We start from the raw sequence: 24,492 nt of genomic DNA, 5'->3' as shown, positions 1-24,492 counted from the left end.
TCCTAGCAGAGGTTATTACATCGCCACCTCTCACCGTCGCCACTGTCTTTCCACGCAATAATCCCTTCAAGGGGAATAAACTTTGTCGACAGCTATATCGAAAGCATACCCAAGCAATATGTAGCATACACATTAGTACACCTATAATGATAATAACGACGAACCAGACACAACCGTGTCTCCAAGACATGTATTCCAGGACAGAGAACTGTCACAGAATATTTTAGGAATGTCCAAGCAAATGGGCACCAAACGTCGTGAAAGCATGGTCACAGTAGATTCTAGCAAACAGTATGCAAATATGAAAGGGTTGCATGATATCTACTAGTGTGACTGCTCATCAGACCTATCGATGGTCTAAATCATGGATTGACGAAGCTGGAGAGGTGTTACCAACTCACCTCACACTAAATCCGCGACCGACTCCAAAAGCACTTTCGGTTTCATGAGTAGACTGCGCGTCAACACGCCCTCCGGTTTGACGCCATTCGCCGCAGCGCGCCCATTGCCGTTCGTCACAGGTGTCGTATGGCCATTCACCCTCGGCGTGCTATCCATGCGCCCGTCGTCCTCGACAGAATCGTCCTCCGTACTCGTCCAGCCCTCGCGTCGCACGCACGCAAGCCCAAACTCGACAGTGCACAGGACCTTGCTGCGGTCCGATCCATGCCCGGCGTACACGTTCTCCATCGTCGCCCAGTCGAACCACCGCTCCACCTTATCTCTGCGCGCACCATCAGCGCCGGCGCCCTTCGACCCGACCCAGGTGATCTCGAAGACGCCGCTCATCGTGCCCTCCTTGACCACACTCGCGATGCGCTCCGTGCGCTCGCTGATCCGCGCAATGGACGCTCCGAAGCGTGTGCGCAACGGATCGCGGCGCACACCGCGCGAGTCCGTGCAGCCGGACAGCGCGAGGATCGCGAGCAGCCCGCGAAGGTTTGTCTCGTTGAGCGCCTGGAAGGGGGACGGTGGCGTGCCCGGTGCGTGTGGCGAGGGCGGGAGCAGCGCGCGGGCGTGCATGTACGTGAGCGCACGCCATCGCGAGGTTGTCGGCTGGGGCTCTATCCAGGCACGCGTGAAGGGGTGCACACGGACACATATGATGAGAACTGACCGATGCGGTGCATGCGCTCGAACACACTCGACAGGAATTGGTCGATCTCTGCCGGCAGGCCAAAGCAGAACGCGTCGAGCACCCGGCCGACGCAGCACACCTCCCACGCCTGGATCGCAAACTGCACGAGCGTAGGGTCGCCCACGTGGTCGCGAGTGGCAAGCAGATTCGTCATGATGGGACCGAGCGCACTGTTGACGAGCTCGCGGTCAGACTGGCGCGACAGGTCGACGCGGCGGTCCAGCGACGGCGAGAACTCCTCCGCGACGGAGGCGGCGAGCTGCATGATCTCCGAATTGAGATCCCGCAGCGCCTGTATGAGCTGTGCGCCCGACCATTCATCTGTCTTGCTCAGGAACGACTTGAGGCTCGCGACCTCCTCGTTGCGTTCATGAAGTGCACGCTTCGCGAGCATGTACGAACTCATCAGCGACTCGTTGATCGAATCGGGCGTGGGCTTGTATATTTGTGGTGTGTTCGCCGAGGCGGGTGTTGGTGGCATGGGAGAGGAGAGAAGAGAGAATGTGGCTACCGACTGCCGCGCCGACTGCAGGTCATGTTCGAGCGTGGCGAGTCGCTGGTGGAGGGCGGCGTTCTCGCGCTCAAGGGCCTGTATGCGCTGTCGATCGTGCTCTCGCTCCTGCACGGCGGCGCGCTGGCGCTGGTCGCGGTCCCTTAGACTGTCCCTGGTCCAGTCGCGGCGGGGGTCGTAGCTGGCGTAGTGGCTGCGCGGCCTGGTCGCCACGGAGAAACCGTCGTCCGTTAAGGCGTAGTAAGGGTCCTCCAGATCGTCAGATAATCGTACTGAGGGCAGAATCCAATCAAGGAAGTTCCAGAGCGAGTTCATCAGCGGTCGGCGGTGTCTTCATCCGTCAGCAGGCGATGTATGCAACGAGGCGTGCGCGACATCGACCGTGTAAGCGGCTCCGTCGTCACTGTATCCAGAATAGACCGTTTTTCAGCGGTCTCCAGGTTCTATCGTGAGTATCGGAAGGTTATCGCTGTGATGTGGCGCGATATGAGGGAAAAGCGGGGGGAGGAGCAAAGCAAAGCCGTGTCTCCTGCCTCGCTCTCGCAACGTGCGCGAAGACGCCAGCGTTCGACAGCCGCCCATTTCCGGCTTGCTTTCTTCCACTACCTTGACGAGGACCAGGCGTTGACCAGCTGACTGGTATGAGCATTGCTGAACTGTTTGAAGGACTCAGACACTTCTCAATGATCGTAGATTGCTCACCATAGCGATCGAACTGGCGGAGCGACTGAACTGGCGCGCTGGTAGAAGGTATTCGAACAGTGTGCGGAGATGACAGCAACGCTGGGGGCGGAGGCGGAAATGCATCGGGCGGTATGATATGAGGAAGGATTGGCAGGTATGTCAAATGCACAGGCTGTGCGCGTTCCGTCGTTGCGGAACCTGGAGGTCTCATGTAAACTCTAACAAATTGTGGTTCATGTCCTGAACTCTTTCTCCCCTACAGCAGAATACGATACACCCCGCAGATTCCAGTCCATATCTGGCTGTTGGGTCTCGCCGCTCTCGTCGATCGCCCGACTCCGAATCTTGCCCTCTCGACCCTGGTATGTCTCCGGCAATCCAATTACAGCTTCCCACAAAGTCCAGCTCCAGCGGCCCTCTTGATACGTTATCCTCGTCCCCCGCCACGTTGTTCCTTCGTCTATGCTGACCTCTACCCTGCTCACCTGGCCGGAGGGACCCCGGACGGCGTACCCCTTGACGAACAAGGTTCTCGGAGGCTCGAACTGCACGACCGCGACAACTGAGTTCAGAGGATTAGCCAGGATCGGGGGCACCTTCGACCACCAGTCCTCTTTGTCTGCCTGCTCGTGTGTCTGAATCTGTTCTGACTGTTGCATTAACTCGGGCACATTTCATAGAGGCTGCCCACCTTCGTCGGAAGCACCTTGTAGTCCCTCTGCTGGTAGAAATTCTCGGATTCCCGCTCGGCGACACTAATGTGGTCGACCCACTTCACCCACCGCGCACCTGTGTAGCCCGGCACGACGACTCGGAACGGATAGCCGTGGTCCGGGGACAGCGGCCGTCCGTTCATCTGTGCACCCCGGGAGCCATTCCCGTCAGCCCGAGTCTATTCATTCCGCCGCAGCACCCACGCACCTCGTACGCAACGAGCACGTCCCCTTCCTCATCGAGCACCTTCGCGAGCGGTATCGAGGCACCGAACCAGTCCTCGTCCTCGCACGGCGCGTGCGACGCGAAGCACAGGTGCAGACTCTGCATGCGCTGTTCCTCGCCTTTCTTGCCAACGGCTACCGCCGGTGCCCCTGCGCGCAGCAGGAGTTCGCGCATGCTCACGCCCGCCCACCGGCAATTGCAAATCGTGCCTTCCTCCCACAGCACACCTTCGACGTCGTGGTGCTTCCGGTCTTGCATGGTCTTGCGCCGGTTGCCTGCGCACTACCGGTGCAGGGGCTAAGGCGGTGCGCTCAGCACAATCGTGCCTGACGCACCTGTAAGGCGGCGACGATCTCCTTCTTTGGGAACTGGGCTGCGAGGTCGGCCAGTGTATACGCTTGCGCATGTTGCACAAGCCCGTCGATCGTGATTTTGAATGTACTGCCATCGAGAGCTTCGACGGGGCCTGCACGGTGTCACGCGCTCAGCGATTTGTGAGAGCAGCTTGTTCGCTCACAGTGGTTACGGCAGTAGACCAGATGCTCTGGTGTGAGAGGATGTTCGACGAGGGTAGCAACATCCGGCTCGGCGTTCCACGGATGGGCCTTCCTGACCTGTAATTGATCGGAATGCGCGGGCTCTCTCGAGAAGTCCATCTCAATCAGTGTCGCAGTCGCAGGAAATGAATCAGACAAAATAGGGTGCGTCTTTGATCCTGCCGCGGACAAAGATGCTAGGTGGAGCAAGTGGGCGAATGAGACCTTGAAACTCCCGGTAGCTTATGGAGAAACAACGTCATTTCCCCGCCGATCAGTCTGAATCGCACCGCTGTCACTCGACACGCCTAGGAGCTATTCCAGATACAACCCCAATGCCATTGGATTCCAAAAATACATGTTGGAAAGCCATGTAAAAAAAACAAATACAGCAACAGAGCAGGTGGGATACATACCCGCGCCAGTCTCAGACCGGCGCGCGCGTGGATGAAAGATGTATAAGAATACTTGCGATCGAGGGGCGAATACGTCAGTCAGGAGCAAGCGTTGCCGTGTTTGGTCGGTCATAATCATGAAGGGCGCAGACACTTTCAGTATCGGAAGAAACGCGAGTTCCTCCGCGACGGAGGTGCTGTCTGCGCGGCGAGCGCGGATGACAGGGAGAGGTTCGGCACGGCCGCCACCTTGGGCCCGACGTTCGTGGGCGCGACCTTGCTCTGGTAGGCGACCTTGACGGCCGTCGCGTCGCTGGACGCGCCACACGCCCCGTCCTCGGTCCAGTCCCCGGCGGATCCTGGCCGAAAAATACGATCAATCAGGCGTCCTAACCCTGTATCGAGCCGAGAGACGCACCGCCAGGGGTATCCGCGTAGCTCCACCAGTTGGCAGTGTAGAGATTGCCGTTGTACACGACCTGGTCGCCGCCCTCATAGGCGACGTTCGCGACCCAGGTGGCGACGCCCGCGCAGTCCCCTGCGCTGCCTGTAGACGAGCTGCTGGGAGCGGCTGGCGTGGACGTCGTCGAGGGCGCAGGTGCAGTCGTAGGCGTGGCCGAGGCCGTCGACGTCGCGGACGAGTATGTCGTGCTCGGCGCTGGCGCTGTGTTCCCGTTCTCTGTGATCGAGCTCTTGACTGCCGCGTCAAAGCGGTCGTTTGCTGCGTGCGGATCTCAGATCAGCGTCTGATTTCTCGCCCGGGCGACGAGGCACTCCACGTACCGTACGCCTGAGAAGCGTCCCACAGCATGATGCCGCCGAACGACGAGTACGAGTTGCGCGTGTCGACGGCAATCTGGCCGAGCGTTGCCGCGTCGACGTAGCCCGATCCAGCGGCCGCGGAGGCGGCAGGGGCTCCGATATAGACCTTCACGTTGGGGTTGGGCGACGTGTTCTTCGCCCAGTTGTCCCTGGAACGTCTCGTCAGCTGGTGTCCAGGATGCGACGGAGCTGGGCACCCACCATGTGCTGAAATCCCAGTCGTTCGAGTTGTCATAGTTTGTCAGCCCGCAATAGTTGTTGTCTAGAGTGATATGTGAGACCGATGAGTCTGCATAGGTGTTCAGTGTGCTCACAGAACTGCACGTAGACCGCGTCGAACGACTCCGCGTCGATGACGCTAGTATGAGTGTCAGCACCTACATATATGCGCCCGTAACGCGACCGACTGACCTTCCGACGTATGCGTCAGGGAAGGGGCATTGCGGGGCAGCCGTCAGGTAGTAGCTGGAGAACGAACGTGTTATTCCACAATTGCAACGGGGCACAACTTGAATCGCACGCACCTCTTACTTCCTGAGTTCATCAGGGAGCGGAGCGTGGAGACGAAGTTGGTAAAGTACTCCGTGGAGCCGCCCTCGATATCGAGGTCAACCCTATCACACTCGTGAGCGACCACCTCTCTTTTTTCAGCGAATCCATGCTCACCCATCCAGCACAGCATCGCCAAACGGACGCGTGCTGCTGGAGCCTCCGAGGAACAGGTTCCAGATCGTGTTCGCAAAGCCCTCCGCCTGGCTCGCATTGCTGAAGCCCGCCGAGCCGGTCGCGCCACCGAGACTGATGGTCACGATCTTGCCTGCGTTCTGGCACGTCTGGATGTTGGACGCCATGAAGCTGCACTCGGGCAGCTGCGTGCCCTCGAAGACCGGGTCATTTGCGGTGCTGCAAATCTGGAACGCATATAGTCAGCGAGACGCGTGCAGAGTGCAGGGAGAGGCGACATACATTGGCCAGGTCGAGGGATGGTTCTCCGCCCTCGCCAAAGAAGACGTTGAGGAACGCGAGAGGGAACGCGTTGATCACGTCATCCTACATGGTACTTGGGTCACTCGACGTTCGTGAAGGTTAGTGAACATAACACACCTGGCAGTAGTAGGACAGGTTCTTCTGGTAATCAGCGGTATTGCTGCCCGTCGCCCCATAGGAGTTTTGGCCCCAGTAGCTGGATCAAGGCATAAGAACCTGCGCATATAATCTATGTTATGATACTTACACGGCAAGCTACACAACAAACATCCATTAGTTTCACGAAAGACGGCAAGGTTCGCGGATACGCACGTTGTCCGATCGACTGTTGTCGTAAGCTCTGACCGATAGAAGGCTAGAGGCCAAGACCGACAAGCCAAGAGCAGCGGCGTATGAAGATCGACCGGAAACCATGCTGAGACACCGCGGGGAGGAGGGGGGTGAGCTCTCCAGACAGCGATCGTGCGTGCTTTAAAGCATGGAGGGCGCTGCGAAGCATGCTGTAGGCCTCGGGTGTGCACACCTCTGCAGACACCATGCTCACAATAGCGCATGTGAAGCGCGTGGCGCCTTCCCGAGCAGTGTGCGCACGCAGATAGGATCAGGACCGTGATTATCGCCAGAAGAAGCTCTTCTAGGGGAAAGGCCGACCATGCGGGACGCAGCCCATCGTGGCAGGGGGACGGTGTCAATCTGTGCAGATGCGAGGAAGCCTGGCGTTCGCGAGATAAGCGCAGGAATGGGTGATTGCGAGAGAGAGACGTACATTAAGGGGATCCCACGGAGAGATGGGGGTGGCTTCTGCCGGTCGGCGGGGGGCTGCCTGATCAGAGGAGACACCCGCGCCCGTCCAAGGCGATCTCCTGTCACAGTCGACAGGTGAGGTACAAACGAAGCGAAGAATGAATTCCGGACGCACACATTTCGGAGGCAAGGCGCTCCGGGCGGATTACGTCTGGTGCGTTATTCGGCCTTGGCAATGTCACTAAATTCACGTTCGAGCATTGTATCGGTCGGTTAGGTACTACTTGCATATGACCGTGCATGCACCTACCTGCCTGATCAGTAATATGGAAGACATCCCGGAATGTGTGCCGGCGCAGCGACATTCTATTTCGTCAGCGATAAGCCTGCGTGAGCTTGATAGGGAGGAAACCAGGGTGCCCGTCGCGGTAACAGTAGTGTACGCAGAGGAACCAAGCCCGATAGCGCTCAATCTCGAGTCTACTTACTGTGGGCGCCTATCATAATGTCACGGCGAGATCATCCGGGTCGATCGCTCGATCCACAACTCGCCCTCGACGTCGTCGCCTGCGGCGTCGGCATATTTCTCTCCAACCACACTTCGCTCGCTCATTGTCTGATCTCTTCCCTGCCTCTTCTGCAATAGCATCTTTCTCCCGATGCCGGCGGCGCTGTGTCAGCCGCTGCAGCGTCGTATGATCATATAATCGTTGTCGGTCTTTGCCCGACACTGTTGGCACATGCAACCCACCAATTCAATATCAACGCTCAATGTGCAGCTTGTGGTTAGTATTGGAAACACCCGCATACTATGCCCTTAAAGATAATCAAAGTCCGCGTGCTTCACCTCTGTAGCGCCTAGAGCATATGTACGTCGCATATCTATGGCGGGCACATCGGGCAAAGATCAGGCTGTCGCATACGATGCAATCTCGCCAGTCAACACGAGTCAACGTATATTACTCCTTTTAAACGCGTCGTGTACGGCATTCTGGCATGTGGTCGAGTCAGGAGATAGCGTTCTTTTCCAGAAACCTGGGGGCGCGTACTACCTCGGTGGGCCTCTTCTTTCAGGTATGTGTGGCCAGACACATTGATTGTGGCTTCGCGGCAACGCAGATGCGCCGGAGAGGTATATGTTTTCGTTCGAATCTACCTGAACTCCTGGTTGAGGCCCACCTGACTCGCTGCAGAAGATCTCCTGTCCATTGGCGTCAGAGAGCACGCGTTCGCATGAGACAGACAACCAGTGCCGGTCGTCAGCCGAGGACAAACTCAACACAAGTCCATTTGCGCAGCCCAGCATGACTCTGGAGCGCATGGCGTGGGACTACATGGCTGCTCAGGGACGCCCTGGATGCAGCATGCACGACGTGTATGCGGTTGTACTGCCGTTCTGGTGCCGCTGCACGGCTCGTATGACCTCGAGCCCTGCACGCGAGCATCGCCGCGTCTGCTCTTTCCCGCTATCCTCCTCTCAGGCACTCTCAGGTCCCGTTTGCGTCCCCCCTTCGCCTCTACGTGCTCCCGGTGTGCTCCCACGCGCCCGGGCGTGCGTGTCATCGCATTCCCCCCTCGACACTGTGACACAGCCCCGATCATCTCCTTTTAGCACGGAGATGCACACGGTTCGAGGCCACGAAGCAGCCCACCGGCCACATGCTGCGACCTCGCAACGGATCAATTTGACTTTGCGGCGGCGGGGCAGTCGTGTTGGCGGACAACATGATGTCCGTGTGTCCAAGCGCTCATGGCATAGTCAGCTGGACAAGGCTTAGGTCCTTGGGTGGCTCGGGCAAACCTCCAGTATGCGAATGTGGCATGTCGGAGTGCTTGAGTGTTGTCGCGTGGGTAATAAGACGGCGAATGCATCATTTGGTCTATGGTACATCTCGTTTTCTAGTTACATCGACGCGCCCAATTGCTCACCGCAGCTGTATTCATACATGCTGTTCACGTCGATACCAAGCAGAACCCTAGGCCCGCCCGCCTCATCTCTGTCCATGTTAGTCGTTGGCATCCGGATCTCAAGGCGAGGCTGTCTTCGCCGAAATCCATCTATCAGTGAAGCTCGGCCTACCCAGAATACGCATGACGTCATCTATTCCCGGTGTGGACCTCCTTGATTAGTTTGGAGAAGAAGCGAGTATAGAGTATTGGTACTTGGGCACAGGCCTATATCAAGAGGCCGAACGCATGACAGTTCTTTGTCTGATGTCTCCCACTCCACATCTTCGTCGTGGGGATAGATACGAGCTACAGAAGCCTCGCAGGTCGCTTCCTTACTGTGTGTATCCTTTGGTGAGAATGGCAGTCAGGGCCTGCGCAGTTGTATAAAGTTAGAGGTGGGAGAGAATGTGCTACATCCTTCAATGATTATGCTGCATTATGTGAGGAATATATTTTGTCAAATTGCACCTTTGCCAGTTCAAATATAAGCTTAGCTTCAGAACATGTCTAAATTTAGGCTTAGCCCTGAAACATGTCTCGAGGCGTGTTAGACTTACTTGCCAACCTAAACTCTAGGGCGCCAACCAGGCGGTTCGTACAAACTTGATCTCGATCTCGATCTTGACGAGCGGGGTTAGGGGCACCAGCTGACTGCCTGGTACACAGCGCAGAGTATTCCACGCCGGATCCTGCTCAGGTAGCCCCTGCACGCCTATCAGCTCCTCCGCGACGAGGTTACACACACTCTCACCTTGAGAGAGGCAAGTGACCGCCGGAGTTGTCGTCGGGCATTACCACGTGCGCGGATGCCGCTCGGCCGTCCGAGTTCGTCGCCCTCTCACCTTACCGGCTACTCGCAGGCTCCAGGATTGTCAGTCTCTTAATCACAAAACTGTTACTCGGCCGCAGACAATCTGCGACACCACGCTTTGCTCCTGTTGCGCTGAGCATCGACTGATATACGATGGTGCTCGGACGCGTCTTCCACTACGCACTCGACGCGGTTCTCATCTCGACCGTCGTCGCGGGGGTCAGACGATCAAGCGGGTTTGCGTGAGTCTCCTGGCCCGCGTCCTTGCGTCGATGCCCAGTAGTCGACAATTAATATCCATGCAGACCCGACACAAACGCCATTTCTGAACCCACCTTGCGTTCTACCGCAGAGCGGTTCCTCGGCATTGGCGAGACGATATTCGATATGATCCAAGGAAGTGCGGTCAATAGCGATTACTTCAAGCGCGAAGCCAGGCGATGATCTGCCTGTTGCCTCCACATAGAGCGGGGATCACAGTGAGACGGGTGAAGGGAGGCGTGATAGGGGATGTGGCACTTTGGAGGTAAACTATCCTGTTGCTGTTGATATTGTACGATTTGGTTCGGTCTTCTAGTATGGTCACTTCCGTTTTCTCGTCCTGGAACCTGGAATATATGCAACAGACGAGAAGCTAGTACGGTGTATATATATTGGATGATCGTTCTGATTACGTAATCTATCGTCACCGCCCTTCGCAGTTCGCAGTTACTCTAACCAGCTCAAGTTGCAACTGTACTCTACCGAACTCCCTCCGCCAACCCTCCCTGCGCTACTTAGACTGTCTGAGACTTCGTAGAGCGCTGTTTCAGGATGGGTATCCTGCTATCCCTGCCTTTCACAGGCATTCTCGGGACGGTGGTTACGTCGTCCATTGCAGGCATTGCGTTCTGCTTCACTTCAACCGCTGGTGAGTAACACATAGCGAGCGGAGCGTCCATGTTAAACTTCTGATATGTAGCATCCATGTTCTTCAAGTCATGCAACTGTAACTCGTCCATCGCAACGCGTGTCGGGTTCGCCGTATGTTCTCGCATGACAGTATACGACCCGGCGCAGGCTGACATGTCCCTTCTCTGCTCGGCGTGTAGATCATCTTCTGTTTGAACTCCATGTTTGCATGGCTTATGAAGACTCCGCTTGCGATACAGACGATAGAGCGTTGGAGCCATGGGTACCTGGAGATGGATTGTGAAGGGGGGAAGTGTTATGGTGTACTTGCGGTGCGTACTATAATGCCTCCATGTGCGCCGCCGATATATGCGCAGGCCTTATACTGAACTCTTACGATTTGTGCAGGTACACCGCATTTGTTTTGCGCTCTCACTGCTCCACTTCATACTGGGCGCGTTGCTCATTGGCGTGAAGGATACCAAAGACAAGCGTGCCTCTATTCAGAATGGGTACGTTTTGTCCGTAATCTGATTTATACAAACACTAACGTCCCACAGATGGTGGGGTCCGAAGGTCCTGCTTTGGCTCATCTTGGTCGGGGTATCCTTCTTTATCCCCAACGGCTTCTTCATGGTATGGGGGAACTATATCGCCCTCATTGGTGCAACGATCTTCATCCTCCTGGGTCTCGTCCTCCTCGTTGACTTCGCGCACTCCTGGTCCGAGACATGCCTCGAGAACTGGGAGGCCTCGAACTCGAACACCTGGCAGTGGATCCTCATCGGTAGCACGGCGGGCATGTACTCCACGGCGATCACGCTCACGGGCGTGCTCTTCGCCTTCTTCTCGTCGTCCGGCTGCACGCTCAACCGCTTCTTCATCGGCTTCAACCTCGCGCTCTGCATTCTCATCACAGTCCTCTGTGTACACCCGACCGTGCAGGAGCACAACCCGCGCTCCGGCCTCGCGCAGGCGAGCATGGTCGCCGCGTACTGCACATACCTCGTCATGTCCGCTATAGGCAATCACGAGCACGCGCAGTGTAACCCCTTGCGGCGCGGAGGCCTCGGCGAGGGCACACGCACGACAACAGTCGTCCTTGGCGCGCTATTCACGTTCCTCGCGATCGCATATTCAACGAGCCGTGCAGCGACGCAGAGCAGAGCGCTCGTGGGAAAGGGCCGCTCGGGCGGTGCGGTGCAGCTGCCGATCGATTCAGATGGACACGCGGAAATGGGTGTCGTCAACACACAACCGAGTCGGATGGAATCGCCTCGCTATCAGGCGCTGCTTGCTGCCGTAGAAGCTGGGTGGGTTCTCAACCGCTGAACGTGCTTGTGCATGCCCTGACTGACGCACGCCATAAGTGCCATCCCCGCGTCAGCGCTTGACGAGGAGGATGAAGACGATGAGGACGAGATCGTAGGTGAGACGCGGGACGACGAGCGTACCGGTACACGGTACAATGTACGTGCTTCGCGCTTCGACCGGATGGTGCAACTTGCTTGACTATATCTCACATAGTACTCGTGGTTCCATCTCATTTTCGCCATTGGTGCGATGTATGTGGCAATGCTTCTTACCGATTGGTGCGTTGATCTGTTCCTTATTCCTCTTTGCAACCCTTACACGGTCCATCCACTGTAGGAACGTCGTCAAGGCAAACAAGGGTGAGGTCGATGATGTCTACATCGGGCGTTCGGAGGTGGCGATGTGGATGCGGATTGTCTCCGGTTGGGTCTGCATGCTTTTGTACATCTGGAGCTTGCTCGCGCCTGTGCTCATGCCAGATCGGTGAGTTTCTTCTCGACATCTCGTGGTCCCGATACTGACGTCAGCTACAGGTTTGATGACTTCTAGCATGAGTAAGTAAACTGTATATTTTAGTTACCTTGTGTATTTTACTCGATGTCGAGGCTCGGCAGTCTCGATACTCGCGCTGCCCATCTGAGTCTGAATAACATTGCTGCTAGCGGGACACAGGAAATGGGGATACAAACGATGTTTAGTGGTCATATTTTGGACACCTGGTCCCAATTTGCTGCCACCTACAGGAGGACTGGAGCAGCATCAAGGGGCAGAAAGGATCCCGTCGACTATCCGGAAACAGCACCACGTCTTCGAATACTAGAAGTGAGCATACAATCGTGAGTTCAAACACGAAGATAATATCGAAGGCAGCTGCTACACAAGTGTACGCACCGCGACTCTTGAACGGAATATCTCAGCGATGTATGTTGTCTGATCACTAGAGTCACGAGTGCCATCTTCGGGGAGGAACTTGCCTAGCCAAAGGCTAGTATCTGTCAGGAACGTAAAGGATGGACCCAGGGCCGGCTTTCTATTGGTGGTCAGAAACGCTGAATCGGGATTGAGAGGGGACGACATTGTAGACGAGTTGATGACCTAGTACAACATCAGAATATTCCAATTGGCTTGAATAGGAATAGCTTACAAGGACCGTCAAGGAAAACGTTTCCGCCAAAGCACGCAGTTGCCGCATAAATGCGGTCATGACAGCATGTCCTTGAGACAGAATGAATATCTATGGTTATAGGACGAGTCCAGCATGAAGCTTATACCTTGTGATGAAACGGCGCTGAGAAGAGGCCCAAGTAATGGTGTGACAGCGTCGATCACGACACAGCGCATAGTTGAGCCGGTAGACAAGTCGTCCTGCATTCAAGTTCGTGCACTTGCGTCTGTAACATGAGTTTTTGTGATGACGTACGGCGAGGGAGGCGTAAAGCTCGTCCAGAACCTCGTGTGCAGCCTCAATGTCGAACGCCAGTGCGACTTGCAACCGCTCCAGCACAGTGGAAGCCGCCTGGTCATGTCAAGACTAGTCCATGAGAACACAAGAGACATGAGCACCTGGCCGGTATAGTGCTCTAGCATAGCGGGAATCCGCTCCGGAGCGAAATCCCCGGTGGTGTCAATCCAGAGGGCGCTGGAGTCGAATACAGTGGAGAGGTGCCGGAGCACAACTTGCAGGGCCAGAGACTGGTGATATTCAATGCCAAACACGGGATTCGAGCGCGCGTTAGGCCAGTACTTACCGTCTTGCCGGAACCCCGGTCGCCAGAGACCTCGATGACTCGAGGCGGATGCATACCATCCAGAAGCGTGTCTAGCTCTGGGACACCAGTAGATAGCAGGCAGAACTCATTGTCTTCACGGCGTCTCTTCACGGCGTCCCAAAGCTGGTCGCCGCGGATTGCAGGGGCCGCAGCCCGCTCAGTGACCTGAGAGACAAGGTCGATAAACTCTTGGTAGTCAACAGTGCCAGGGGGGAGTTTGCGAAATATATCAGCTGGGCGGCCAGAAAAAAGGAGTTCTGCATCCGTTCTTATGTTCAGACTGGTGAGGGCATCAACGAGAGTTTGAGGCAGTGGGGGCACTAGGAGTTGCAACCGCATCCGGACGAAGACAATTGCCTTCTATTGCTGGGCACAGTGTTGATGTGCACGGTAAAACACAGGACACTAGATAGACGACCGTATTCACGGACGGATGAACGAGTTGCGAACGGCGCAAGTAATGGTGCAAGGTGTGGCTGAGAACAGGCGCCCGAGGTTAGGCCACAAGCGAAAAGCGGCAGCCGCTTATGTGTATTCAATTTTCATTCGAGTTTCTTCAATCTTTTCATTGGTAGGATAAAACACTTTTGATCTAATCTTTTAGACAAGAAGATCAGTCCTCGCATGCAGTGTATTTTGCTGTATCATAACCGTCCTGTCCTCCATCGGAAAGGGTTTGTCTAGCAGAGACTTAACCCAAGCGGAATATTTCATTCTCTCGTCCAGATGGGGATTGAGCTGCGCCCGAACTTCAGACCGCAAGATTGGGGACGCACGTCGGGGGCGATTGTGCCCAATGTCAAACACATTGAACCCGTCACCGTCCTTCGAAAGATGAGCCGAACATCTCGCTGGGAGCGGTCAATATACCAAAACCAATAATGAAGCGATGTCATACTTATGCAATAATTATAGAAACAGAAGATAGCGAAAGGCCTGCAACAACCATACGAAAGCGAGGTGACGATGCAATAACCTCTGTCAGGAGTGGCATCGTCCGTCTTTTCCTTTGATACTGCGGAGCAGAAAGAGAGAGAGAGAGAGAGAGAGAGAGAGAGAGAAAGAGGGTCACAGTCGGCGGTGGCACTCTTCCAATCTTCTTGCTGTCTCCTACATGATGGAGTCGGGTCTCAAACTACTCGATTCCAGGTCTGGGAGGGGTAAGTGAAACATTCTTGGACTCATTGTATGCGTGGAACAAGTCAATGCCCGGCCGACACGGAAATCAACTTATTCCAGGGATTAGCGCTGCATTCGGTCGCGGTGTATGAGGGAGTGCGAAATGCTCGGCACAGCACCAAACTTAGATCTATCAAACGGTAATGGATTTACACATTCCTCAATGCAGCACATATGCACCCACTAACACCCCCGGGCCACGCGAGCTTCAGTGTGCCATGGATTCAGTTCGAAGTCCCTTGTTGCAGTGTGCGCTGGTCCATGTCAACGAATCCTGATAGAATTATCGTGATACTACCTTGTCTTCTGTGTGGCGTTTACAGTGCCCGTCTGTGGCGTCTCGTATCTGCCCCGTTTGCTGGCTTGCTTACGAATGTTACGTTGACTGGGAAGGAACCCAGGACGGGTGCGCCAATCATCGCGATAACCTGCTCAGGAACGTCAACCCATGTGTGTAGCTGCAACAGCGCTTCTTCCCGACATGGGATTGAACTGACTTAAAACCTTTGGGTTTGACAGGCACGCCCGACGGCGTCGCAACAGCACGTCGGAATTGGCGTCAGAACTGAATAAGATGTGGATCCCAAGCGAATATGGGTCAGCGGTCTCCCAGCTTGGCTCATTGCGTGAGATAGCATTGGTCGCCCTGCATGATGTCCATATTCTTGTTCCCTTGCCCTTTTGTGTGCTTTCTTCTCATCCCTTCTATTTAAGCGTGCCATCCCCTCTGTTGCCCATCGCGTCCGCACTTGTGTCACCGCACCCATCTAGTGAACGATGCAAGCATCAGACCCTACACCAGGGCAACCAGGTGTCCCTTTTGCAGCGAGCTATGCTGCATTGGCTGTCGCTGCTGTGACGCTGCTCGCGGCTCTACTGGTTCGTGAACTCTCTGCATACTCAAAGCGGCGATCTATGCCGCCTGGGCCGTTCCGGTGGCCCCTAATAGGAAACGCCCTTCAAATGCCGCAAGTCCATCCATGGCTCACGTATTCACGTTGGGCGCGTGTGTACGGTATGTAACATGCACCCCATGTGAGGATTATCGTAATGCAACTATAGATCCATAGGCGACATATTGTACCTCGACGCTCTCGGTCAGCATATAATCGTGATCAACAGCGCCAAGGTTGCGCGGGAACTGCTCGACAAGCGATCGTCGATCTATTCTGGGAGACCACATCTCGTATGTGCTGTGTCATTGCGCATGATATCCAGTTCATGCTCATGCGTAATTTAGACCATGCTGGGAGACCTGTTAGTACATTCTTCCTAAGGCCGGGGCGCAGCACATTTTCCCTGATGTAGCGCGTTGCAAACGTTCTAGAGGGGCTGACCTTCACGTAGCGCAGGGTACAACAAGATACTTCTCATGCAACCTTACGGCGATGAGTTACGGCAACAACGACGGCTCATATCGCAGACCCTCAGCATCTCCACTATCGGACAGTACTACGACATTCAGGAAGCAGAAGCTCGTCGACTCGTACTCAGGGTCATTGACAATCCTAGCCTGCTCGAGAGCCAGGTTCGAACGTGAGATGCTCTCCCATCCGAGCCCGGCAGTGCTGATATATATTCTGTTGGGCAACGTCCAGGAGCATAGCGAGCCTTATCATGCTCGTGACATATGGTTACACGGTTAAAGGCACGGAAGACGTGTTCGTTGAGAGGGCAATCGAGGTCTTAGAGAACCTCACCCTGGCAGAAATGCCCGGAACATGGCTGGTGGACATGATTCCTCAGCGTAAGTCATTGATTGGCTGCTCTGAATTATCTACACTGCTTGACCATATGCTAGTTAAGTATTTTCCGTCGTGGATGCCGGGTTTCACGTTCCTCAAGACAGCAAAGGCGTGGCGCAAGCTACTTTATACGACCAATAGAGAACTGTACCAGTGGAGCAAGGAACACTCGGTTTGACAAATCCTCATGTTCTTTCTGGGGTTATCAATAACACTGCTTGTCTCCAGGAAAATGGCACAGCGCGCGTGCCTAATCTGTGTGCGTCAGTCCTGGCAGAAGCGGAGGGAAAGGCGACCCTTCAGCTGGAGGAATACCTTATGTGGGCGGCAATTACCGTTCTAGGAGGTGGTCTAGATACAGTAGGTCTGTTCTTCATATGTGTCAGATTGAGCGTCTCACCATAACACGTTGAAGAATACCGCAACGATTCTATCGTTCATTCTGGCCATGCTGCGTTTTCCCGACGTGCAGAAGAAAGCGCAGGCTGAGATTGATGCCGTAGTGGGGAGCGAACGGCTCCCGCAAACATCGGACAGACCGTCGCTACCGTATATCAGGAGCCTCATTGCTGAGGTATACCGCTGGCTTCCCGCTGGTCCTCTGAGTATATGCTTTTGCGCAGGCACTCAGGTACCATGTTAACTATGTATTTTGCAGGTGCTCCACACGCACTTGACGAAGACGACGTTTATGACGGTATTTTCCTGCACAAAGGCTCGATACTCTTACCGAATGTGTGGTGAGTCTGGGCGGCCTCTCCGTCTTGTTGTGTTTAAAACGTGAGCGCATCTCCAGGCACATGCTGCATGACCCTGACGTCTACCCCGAGCCGGACGTGTTCAAACCCGAGCGGTATGGCGGTAGCGACATCGAGATGAAGAAGGTGACAGACGTCGCATTTGGATTCGGCCGACGCGCATGCCCCGGATTCCATCTCTCCCAAGGCACAACATTCTCAATGGTCGTTACCATGCTCGCAACGTGCGACATAGTGCCCGTCGTCGATGATCATGGACAAGAGATCATTCCCGATGTCAAATATCCAACGAAGTCTATTCTGTGAGTGAATATTATCCAGTGACCGGTGCGCCGATACCTGACTACACAATGCTGCTGTGTCTAGATACCCTGAGGATGTTAAATGTACATTTCGCCCACGATCAGAGCAAGCTAAATTGGCGCTCATCGACAGCATGACTGACAGTGTAATCTGAAGCCACTGTGCTACATGCTCCGGGTCTCAGACGAACTTCAATACATGTAAATTGTGCCTTTGCAGTCGGAATGTCATGCGGCATGCCGCCAACACTATATTGGTCATATTCAGACATAGACGGATTATAAGTTCTCACCTGCGCCCTCCCAGTCTTCGATGTCCCTTTGGTCACTGCGAGGGATCAATTTATCAAAATCAACACATGAATCAATTTATGCAATAATCATAGAAACAGAAGATAGCGAAAGGCCCGCAACATTCATACGAAAGCGAGGTAACAATATTTTTGCAGACGTGTTCAGGGGCCGCTTTTAAGGCAATACCAGGCAATGTGGGAGAAAAAGATGCACACATGCACGATGACGGCAACAGCAATATGGACAGGCAGAGGGAGTTTACGTATGAGCACCCATAGCCAGTCGATCAAACGAAGAAGAGTAGCCAGGCACAGAATGACCAACAGCACGTATCGTCGCAAAGGGGTCCAGGATCCGACATTACAGTCTACCGTGCCGACGTCTACCATGTTGTTCGCAGACGTTGTAACAACTGTGGGGTTTTCTACCGCGGAAGGCTTGTCCAGCTTGCTGATCGTGGCGCTTGAAGCAAATGCGGAGTCCCTTGAGACATCTCCAGTGGTATCCACAAGGGTGTAAGGAGTGCTGGTGTGCGATGGCGTCGTCCAACCTCTGGACGTCTCGGGCAGTGACGAGACGAACGAAGCGTGAGTCAGCAAGCTGGACGAAGGCCGAAACATCGGAGGCGTGGACAAACATGCCGATGGTGCGTGCCCTCTGTGAGGGGTCGGCGTGTCAGGATCAGTTGCTTGCTGTGTAGCGCGCGTAGCAGTCACGCTCGTATTGAATATGACTGGAGTAGGAGACTCGGCTGGCAAGGTACCAGTCCGTCGGAGTGGCGTGATCGGAAAGCCAGAGCGATTGGATTCGGGAGAGAAGCCAAAATATCTGTCCAGAGATTGCGATCTAGTTGCACTGAACGTCTTGGACGATGCAGGTGTAAGCGCGAGTGGCGGCGGAGTAGCGAGTCTCATCGTAACAGAAACTGGGTTTGTGATAGGAAGAGTGCCAGGAGACATTGGACGCGACCCACGCAAGTCTGACAGCGGGGAACTAAAGCAATGGAGAGCAGAGGAAGATGTTCGGGGCGCATTTCCGGAAGCAGAATTAGCCACAAGCAACATAGAGGGACCGGGAGAGCCAACGGGGGAAGGAGTTGCAGTAGCATCTGGGCAGACAGTAAGAGAGACAGCAGGAACGACAAGTAAGGGAGAAGGGAGAATTGTGGGACGAAATGAAGCTTGGAAGTGATTAAGAGTGCACGTTGGCACTTACTAGCGTCGGGTTGGCTTGGCAAAACACAAATGACATCCTGTGCCGCAGAAGAAATACCAGCTGGGGCGTCTTCCACAGAGGGGTGGCCTATGGTCTGTCCTTGCGAGATCCGCTTGCGAATAGCAGACACTGGGCGTGGCGGGATGTCGACATAGAAGTTCCCGGGTGGAATGGTCTTGGCTTGTGTGGGCACCGATGTAATGTCATCTGGGGTTTCTTTCGGTCGGCGAGACTTGGCGGATCTTAAACGAGTCGCGTAGGGCGAGCGTTGGGGTTGCATTTGCACGGCACAGCGATAGTAGACTTCGAGGGAAATAGGTGACAAGAAACCCAGGAACTATACAAGGGGGAAAGTGAGCCATATAGACGCAGGGAATCCGCCACGTGGAAATGACCCAAGACGGTGTGTGACGCAAGTCCTGCTCAGGGATCGCAGAGTCGATCTGAAGCATTGATGACTCAGCAAAAGGCGCATCACTTTGATCCGCAACTATAGCCGGCTGAAGTGCTGAAGCTGAAGCGCTAACCACCCGAATCGCTGGTACACGGTCAACCATGCCGCGTCTTCTCCTGCTACTCGCACTTCTGACCCCTATATGCGGTCTTGCCTTGTATCTCGCGCCTTACGCGAGGAGCCAGGATGTGCCTTTCAAGTTGTATTCACTCTTCGCGACTACATTTGACCGGAAGCCGACGCACTCTCCTGATGTGGGGCTTCTGTTCGAAGCAGGGGCACGCGAATTCAGGCGCAAGATTGTCGCTGTCGGCGACCTACATGGCGACATGCCTAATGCTCAGACAGTCCTGGAGATGGCAGGGGTTGTCGACTCAGGAGGGCACTGGACGGGAGATGTTGATTTGTTCGTGCAGACGGGCGACATCATAGACCGGTGAGTACACATACATTGATATGGCATGATTCAGAGGAGGGCGGGCATGCCCGACTAGCTGCCACCGTCGATGTATGCGTCATTCTAGTGCTCATGCAATCAACAGAGGAGACGACACAATTAAGCTGTACCACTGGATGGACCAGCTACGCGACGAAGCGCAAGCTGCAGGCGGAATGGTCCTCTCGCATCTGGGGAACCATGAGTGGATGAACGTCATCGGTATGTCTTCTCTGTCGCATCAGGACCCGCACTCACTAGCTATTCTGCGCTGCCTAGGTGATTGGAGGTGAGCGCACGCTCTCCTCGGACTGCACGTTTGCACGTTCTCACATCTTGCCTTTGCATATGCAGATATGTATTTCCTTCCGAGATAAAGACCTTCGGCTCCATCGCTAAGCGCCAGAAGATGCTCTCGAGCGGGTCCATCGGCAAGAGTTGGGCCGCCAACTACACGGTCACCAGCCGCGTGCCGTTGCATCCTGCTCTCGGCCCACCCAACACGGACTACGACCCCGCCCTCGCACGCTCCCCGCTCTCGCACGCTGCGCTCTCCTTCGTGCACGGCGGGCTCGCGCCGTCCTACCCCGACCTGACGCCGTTCCCGTCGCGCATCAATGCGCTCGGCCACTCGCTCTTGCACAAGCTCCAGGCGCGCGACCCACCTCCGCCGCATCCCCCGCACCCGTACCCCGGCCTGCCGGAGGATGCGACGCCGTCAGAGCACAGATTGTATGCTACAGACGGGCCGCTGTGGTATCGCGGGTGGGCGGTGGACCCGGAGGCGGAGGTGTGTGCCAAGGTAGACGAGGTGCTGGAGAAGACCGGCACGCGGCGGATGGTCATGGGGCACACACCGGACTTCGAAGTAAGGCTCTATTTCGAATTGCATATCGTGAATCATTCGCTGAGTGCGTGTCATGCGCAGCGGATCGTTTCGCGATGTGGTGGGAAGATCGTCATCATAGACACAGGTGCGTGATTGTCTGGAGTATTCGCTATGCGCCTGCTCTCTCTTTATGCTCCCGGTCATTCATTCACGATGATGTGGCGCAGGGATCTGCCATGCCTATGGCGGAGTGCTCTCCGCGTTGTCGATTGACTACACTCTGACGCCCACGTCAGAGCGTGGATGGCGAGAGCGCGAGGTCGTGACCGCGGTTTACAAGCATAGAAGAGAGATTCTCGCAGATGATGTGCGGGAACTCCAAGGTGATTTTTCAATGAATTGAGGGACTGTGTATGTATTGGGCCTGTGTAGCATGCTGTATTCGAGCAATATACCCGCAAGAGTCTAAATTGATCGTTTTAGGGTCTGCTTCCGACCTTGAAAGTCAGGATGTGGCAGCTACTCAGAAGACGTCTAGCTGTCCGACTGCACGTCTCTCCGGCAATGTGGTTTCATATCCACATCAAGCTTGTCGTTCCAGTCCACATGTGTCGAAAACTACGTTGTGCTAGCTGAGACGTCTCAGCGGGTCCACCGAGAGTTCAGACTACATATAGAGCATTTCTAGTTAACCCAGATACTCGGTGGTCTTTGATTGTTCGTCAAACGTCACACGGAAACAAAATCGTACGTACCGATTTTTCAAGCCGACCCTATCTAAAACAAGGATGCAAGTACGCGTCTTCTCGGCCGGATATACCGCGGCGCATTCGTGATGTCCTAATACGACTTATGTCACATTTCAGGTATTTGACATTATTTATGGAAAGAAGCGCTGAATTTGATGTTGTGAAGATGGAAGAGTTTCTCATTGGTGATTGCCATTGAAAATCGCATCGGTAAGACGCTGCGTGAGTAATTCCGTGTCGGTATTTGTCATTGCTTATGTCCAGTGCTGATGTACACCGAGTTTGCCGATCCAGCAAGTGCCAAATGCATGTACATTAACGCCGCTGGCGGTCACTTTGGTGCATCACTGTGTAGGTTCAGGGATCTCTTGCCTGACGCTCATTTGCGCGTCTTTACGGTCGTTAAAAGCCCACTTCTCTTCTCATCGATGCTCATATCTCTCGACTCTGTCCCTCATGGCATACGCCATCACGCTTCCAGACGCGCTCTTATTATGTAGCGTCGTTGGGGCTCTCCTCTACTTCGTGAAGACTAGAGTCGTTAGCCTCCCATTCAACAACATTCCTGGTCCCCCGGCTCAGTCGTTCTGGAGTGGCCAGTCGTCTTCATCTTTGCTACTCTTATTTTGTCTGATTTCTTCCAGGCCACATGGAACAATACTTCGATAGGCACGGCCACAAGTTCCGCGAGAGCATTGCGCAGGACTACGGCCCCGTCGTGAAGTTGGACGGGTTTCTTGGCGTAAGACAGTACCACGTCCACGCTGCCACCCGTTAATTTATTATGGATTGCCTGCAGTCCCAGAGACTCTATATATTTGACCCGAAGGCGATGCACAATATACTGATCAAGTACGGTGATGTCTTTGAAGAAACTGACTCGTTTCTAAGGTATGGCCGCCACTCGAAATTCCCCATTCGTTGGCTGACCGCTATTGCATGGCAGAATCAACACGCATTTCTTTGGGCCTGGCTTGCTGTCAACCGCGGGTATGGCCTGGTCTATCTCGACGTATACATACCATCTCTAAAATATTCCAGGCGATCAGCATCGCAGGCAACGAAAAATGCTGAACCCTGTCTTCTCTGCGAACCACATGCGACACATGCTACCGATATTTTACAGAGTTGCATACAAGGCATGTTTTAGTGTCATGTTACATGGATGGATCCCGTATTAACGCTTTGGTAGCTGCGCACTGCCATAGCGTCAAAGCTGCAAGGCGGACCCCAGGAAGTAGACATGATGTCTTGGGTCGGCCGTGCGGCCCTAGAGCTCATTGGGCAAGGCGGCCTCGGGCACTCGTTCGACCCACTAGTGTCCGATGTGAAGGATCCGTTTGGAGCCGCTATGAAATACCTCTTGTCAGTGTCCGACGTTTTGTGTCCTTCTCGCGGGCGCTCACACGTCCTTGATAGTCCCTCTCTGCAGGATGTGATTATATGGCAGCAACTGATTCCGTATGTTGACTCCATAGGCAGCCCTCGTTTCCGACGCTGGATCCTGGAGATGTTACCGAGTCGAGCCGTCAAGCAAATGATCTCGAGCGTGGACATCATGACGCGGAGAGCGATTGACATTTTTGAGACGAAGAAGGCCGCGTTGGAGAAAGGCGACGGGGATATGTCGCAGCACGCAGGGGAGGGAAAGGATATCATGAGCATCCTAAGTATGTTATGCTGTCTTCGTGCACCTTCGCCCTCTCATGCTCATGCCATGCAGTGAGAGCAAACAGGGAAGTAGCGGAAGCAGACAGACTCCCCGAAGACGAGGTCATCGCTCAACTGGTGTAAGCATCAGCCACCCGGAGCGAACTGACGTTGGCTCAATAATAAATAATAGAACCCTCGTCTTCGCCGCAACTGACACCACATCTAGCACACTCACACTCATACTTCAACTGCTCGCAGAGCATCCTGATGTTCAAGGCAAGCTCCGCGAAGAATTGGCCAAAGCCTTCCAAGCCGGCGAGCTGTCGTACGACGAGTTGATGCAGCTGCCGTACCTTGATGCCGTGGTCCGGGAGACTTTGCGGCTGTGCGTGGTATTATTTTACGCGAGAGCTTCTGAGTCTGATGCGCATAGAGCAGCCATCCACCCCTGACAACGATAACGCGTGTGTCAGTGAACCCTCATGTTGAGTATTGCCCCTCCCTGGTTGGTTGACTAACGGTGCTACACAGGAATCGGGAAGACGTTGTTTTGCCATTATCACAGCCCATTCAAGGCGTCAACGGCAAGATGATCAGCGAGATCGTCGTTCCAAAGGGAACCACAACTTTTGTGGGCGTTCTTGGTGCCAACACGAACAAGGCGAAGTGGGGCGAAGACGCGCTCGAGTGGAAGCCAGAACGCTGGCTTTCGCCACTGCCCGCCGCCGTTACGGAGGTGTCGACTCCCGGTGTATTTGCGAATCTGCAAGTCTCCAGCCGAGCATACTAGTATATTCATTACTGATGTGATACTCATGATCGTGCAGGATGACGTTCATTGGAGGCAAGCGCTCGTGCATGTAAGCCTTTACGTCCCACAATGACTACTGCAGTCGTCGTACTGATCAAATTTGCGGCGGCAGCGGATTCAAGTTTTCAGAGATGGAGATGAGTGAGTGGCATGCACATCATCTGCAGACAGTCTTGTGTATTGACTTACCTTGTCAGAGGTCGTCCTGTCTGTGCTGCTCCCCACTTTCACCTTTGGCCCCACAGAAAAGCCTATAATCTGGAATTTCGCACCTGTCGCGTTCCCGTCCATAGGGAGAGACTCGCTCAAGTCACAGATGCCTCTCAGTGTGGGGTTGATATAGATTTTGGGCAGACGGAACGAGGACAAGGGCTCACTTACATAGTAGTAAGATGTGTTTTGAGATGATTCAATGACTGCAGCACGTTCATTTGGTTTTGTGTCCCGTGCCCACACAAGTCGAGCACATAAAGTGTGCCTATGCATACTATACATGAAAGGAAAATAATTGCCAGGTCTAGAGCTTTCAATCCCGAACCGCCTAATGTTTAAACCCTCTCAAAGACTCTTGAGGTT

General features: G+C 54.6%; 10 protein-coding genes across 10 annotated transcripts; 5 read left to right on the top strand and 5 right to left on the bottom strand.

Moving 5' to 3' along the window:
* Positions 1 to 126: 126 nt before the first annotated feature.
* On the bottom strand, positions 127 to 2,140 carry POSPLADRAFT_1076261 (hypothetical protein). Its single transcript, XM_024482900.1, has 3 exons — positions 1,118 to 2,140; positions 402 to 1,064; positions 127 to 346 (listed from the first exon to the last, which is right to left on the bottom strand). The coding sequence occupies exons 1-2, from the start codon at positions 1,962 to 1,964 to the stop codon at positions 403 to 405; spliced, it is 1,509 nt and encodes a 502-aa protein (XP_024334612.1). The 5' UTR covers positions 1,965 to 2,140; the 3' UTR covers positions 127 to 346; position 402.
* Positions 2,141 to 2,566: 426 nt separating this feature from the next.
* On the bottom strand, positions 2,567 to 3,928 carry POSPLADRAFT_1050003 (hypothetical protein; the record flags this gene model as incomplete). Its single annotated transcript, XM_024479896.1, has 5 exons — positions 2,567 to 2,956; positions 3,025 to 3,189; positions 3,255 to 3,554; positions 3,608 to 3,738; positions 3,790 to 3,928. 5 exons carry the CDS (start codon positions 3,926 to 3,928, stop codon positions 2,567 to 2,569), a joined length of 1,125 nt encoding a protein of 374 aa, XP_024334611.1.
* A 664-nt stretch (positions 3,929 to 4,592) lies between these two features.
* Positions 4,593 to 6,426, bottom strand: POSPLADRAFT_1050002 (carbohydrate-binding module family 5 protein; the record flags this gene model as incomplete). Its single annotated transcript, XM_024479895.1, has 10 exons — positions 4,593 to 4,936; positions 4,987 to 5,174; positions 5,227 to 5,287; positions 5,340 to 5,383; positions 5,437 to 5,490; positions 5,550 to 5,639; positions 5,692 to 5,936; positions 5,992 to 6,075; positions 6,130 to 6,208; positions 6,386 to 6,426. 10 exons carry the CDS (start codon positions 6,424 to 6,426, stop codon positions 4,593 to 4,595), a joined length of 1,230 nt encoding a protein of 409 aa, XP_024334610.1.
* A 126-nt stretch (positions 6,427 to 6,552) lies between these two features.
* POSPLADRAFT_1061491 (hypothetical protein) lies at positions 6,553 to 7,121 on the bottom strand (the record flags this gene model as incomplete). Its single annotated transcript, XM_024481389.1, has 4 exons — positions 6,553 to 6,705; positions 6,779 to 6,875; positions 6,934 to 6,997; positions 7,067 to 7,121. 4 exons carry the CDS (start codon positions 7,119 to 7,121, stop codon positions 6,553 to 6,555), a joined length of 369 nt encoding a protein of 122 aa, XP_024334609.1.
* Positions 7,122 to 9,583: 2,462 nt separating this feature from the next.
* Positions 9,584 to 10,224, top strand: POSPLADRAFT_1041630 (hypothetical protein). The gene is made up of 2 exons (XM_024477945.1): positions 9,584 to 9,759; positions 9,823 to 10,224. Exons 1-2 carry the CDS (start codon positions 9,671 to 9,673, stop codon positions 9,959 to 9,961), a joined length of 228 nt encoding a protein of 75 aa, XP_024334608.1. The 5' UTR covers positions 9,584 to 9,670; the 3' UTR covers positions 9,962 to 10,224.
* A 106-nt stretch (positions 10,225 to 10,330) lies between these two features.
* On the top strand, positions 10,331 to 12,314 carry POSPLADRAFT_1185798 (hypothetical protein; the record flags this gene model as incomplete). Its single annotated transcript, XM_024489180.1, has 9 exons — positions 10,331 to 10,427; positions 10,479 to 10,540; positions 10,609 to 10,740; positions 10,817 to 10,920; positions 10,969 to 11,721; positions 11,779 to 11,878; positions 11,936 to 12,000; positions 12,059 to 12,205; positions 12,256 to 12,314. 9 exons carry the CDS (start codon positions 10,331 to 10,333, stop codon positions 12,269 to 12,271), a joined length of 1,476 nt encoding a protein of 491 aa, XP_024334607.1. The 3' UTR covers positions 12,272 to 12,314.
* Positions 12,315 to 12,752: 438 nt separating this feature from the next.
* POSPLADRAFT_1049999 (hypothetical protein) lies at positions 12,753 to 13,830 on the bottom strand (the record flags this gene model as incomplete). Its single annotated transcript, XM_024479894.1, has 5 exons — positions 12,753 to 12,817; positions 12,994 to 13,087; positions 13,143 to 13,238; positions 13,286 to 13,414; positions 13,471 to 13,830. 5 exons carry the CDS (start codon positions 13,828 to 13,830, stop codon positions 12,753 to 12,755), a joined length of 744 nt encoding a protein of 247 aa, XP_024334606.1.
* A 1,617-nt stretch (positions 13,831 to 15,447) lies between these two features.
* Positions 15,448 to 17,630, top strand: POSPLADRAFT_1155877 (hypothetical protein; the record flags this gene model as incomplete). The annotated part of the gene is made up of 11 exons (XM_024486999.1): positions 15,448 to 15,685; positions 15,741 to 15,856; positions 15,911 to 15,927; positions 16,018 to 16,206; positions 16,269 to 16,417; positions 16,472 to 16,587; positions 16,644 to 16,775; positions 16,831 to 17,020; positions 17,074 to 17,155; positions 17,212 to 17,475; positions 17,540 to 17,630. 11 exons carry the CDS (start codon positions 15,448 to 15,450, stop codon positions 17,628 to 17,630), a joined length of 1,584 nt encoding a protein of 527 aa, XP_024334605.1.
* A 1,909-nt stretch (positions 17,631 to 19,539) lies between these two features.
* POSPLADRAFT_1155769 (hypothetical protein) lies at positions 19,540 to 21,106 on the top strand (the record flags this gene model as incomplete). The annotated part of the gene is made up of 5 exons (XM_024486982.1): positions 19,540 to 19,874; positions 19,981 to 20,109; positions 20,229 to 20,742; positions 20,803 to 20,848; positions 20,931 to 21,106. 5 exons carry the CDS (start codon positions 19,540 to 19,542, stop codon positions 21,104 to 21,106), a joined length of 1,200 nt encoding a protein of 399 aa, XP_024334604.1.
* Positions 21,107 to 21,908: 802 nt separating this feature from the next.
* Positions 21,909 to 24,259, top strand: POSPLADRAFT_1049998 (hypothetical protein; the record flags this gene model as incomplete). The annotated part of the gene is made up of 14 exons (XM_024479893.1): positions 21,909 to 22,047; positions 22,097 to 22,194; positions 22,252 to 22,343; positions 22,399 to 22,442; positions 22,494 to 22,591; positions 22,645 to 22,817; positions 22,872 to 23,122; positions 23,176 to 23,242; positions 23,296 to 23,490; positions 23,544 to 23,573; positions 23,637 to 23,870; positions 23,933 to 23,965; positions 24,029 to 24,057; positions 24,114 to 24,259. 14 exons carry the CDS (start codon positions 21,909 to 21,911, stop codon positions 24,257 to 24,259), a joined length of 1,629 nt encoding a protein of 542 aa, XP_024334603.1.
* Between the last annotated feature and the right edge of the window lie 233 nt (positions 24,260 to 24,492).

The sequence above is a fragment of the Postia placenta genome (genome assembly GCF_002117355.1).
Source record: "Postia placenta MAD-698-R-SB12 unplaced genomic scaffold POSPLAscaffold_17, whole genome shotgun sequence".
Taxonomy (NCBI): domain Eukaryota; kingdom Fungi; phylum Basidiomycota; class Agaricomycetes; order Polyporales; family Adustoporiaceae; genus Rhodonia; species Rhodonia placenta.
Note: the sequence above shows the minus strand (reverse complement) of the source record. Positions and strands in the feature narration are given on the sequence as shown.

Coding starts and splice junctions, on each gene's coding strand:
- POSPLADRAFT_1076261 (XM_024482900.1), bottom strand. CDS start 1,964: ATGAACTCGCTCTGGAACTTCCTTGATTGGATTCTGCCCTCAGTACGA. Junction 1,065..1,117: donor CGAGCGCATGCACCGCATCG/GTCAGTTCTCAT, acceptor GTGCCTGGATAG/AGCCCCAGCCGACAACCTCG.
- POSPLADRAFT_1041630 (XM_024477945.1), top strand. CDS start 9,671: ATGGTGCTCGGACGCGTCTTCCACTACGCACTCGACGCGGTTCTCATC. Junction 9,760..9,822: donor AGACGATCAAGCGGGTTTGC/GTGAGTCTCCTG, acceptor ATATCCATGCAG/ACCCGACACAAACGCCATTT.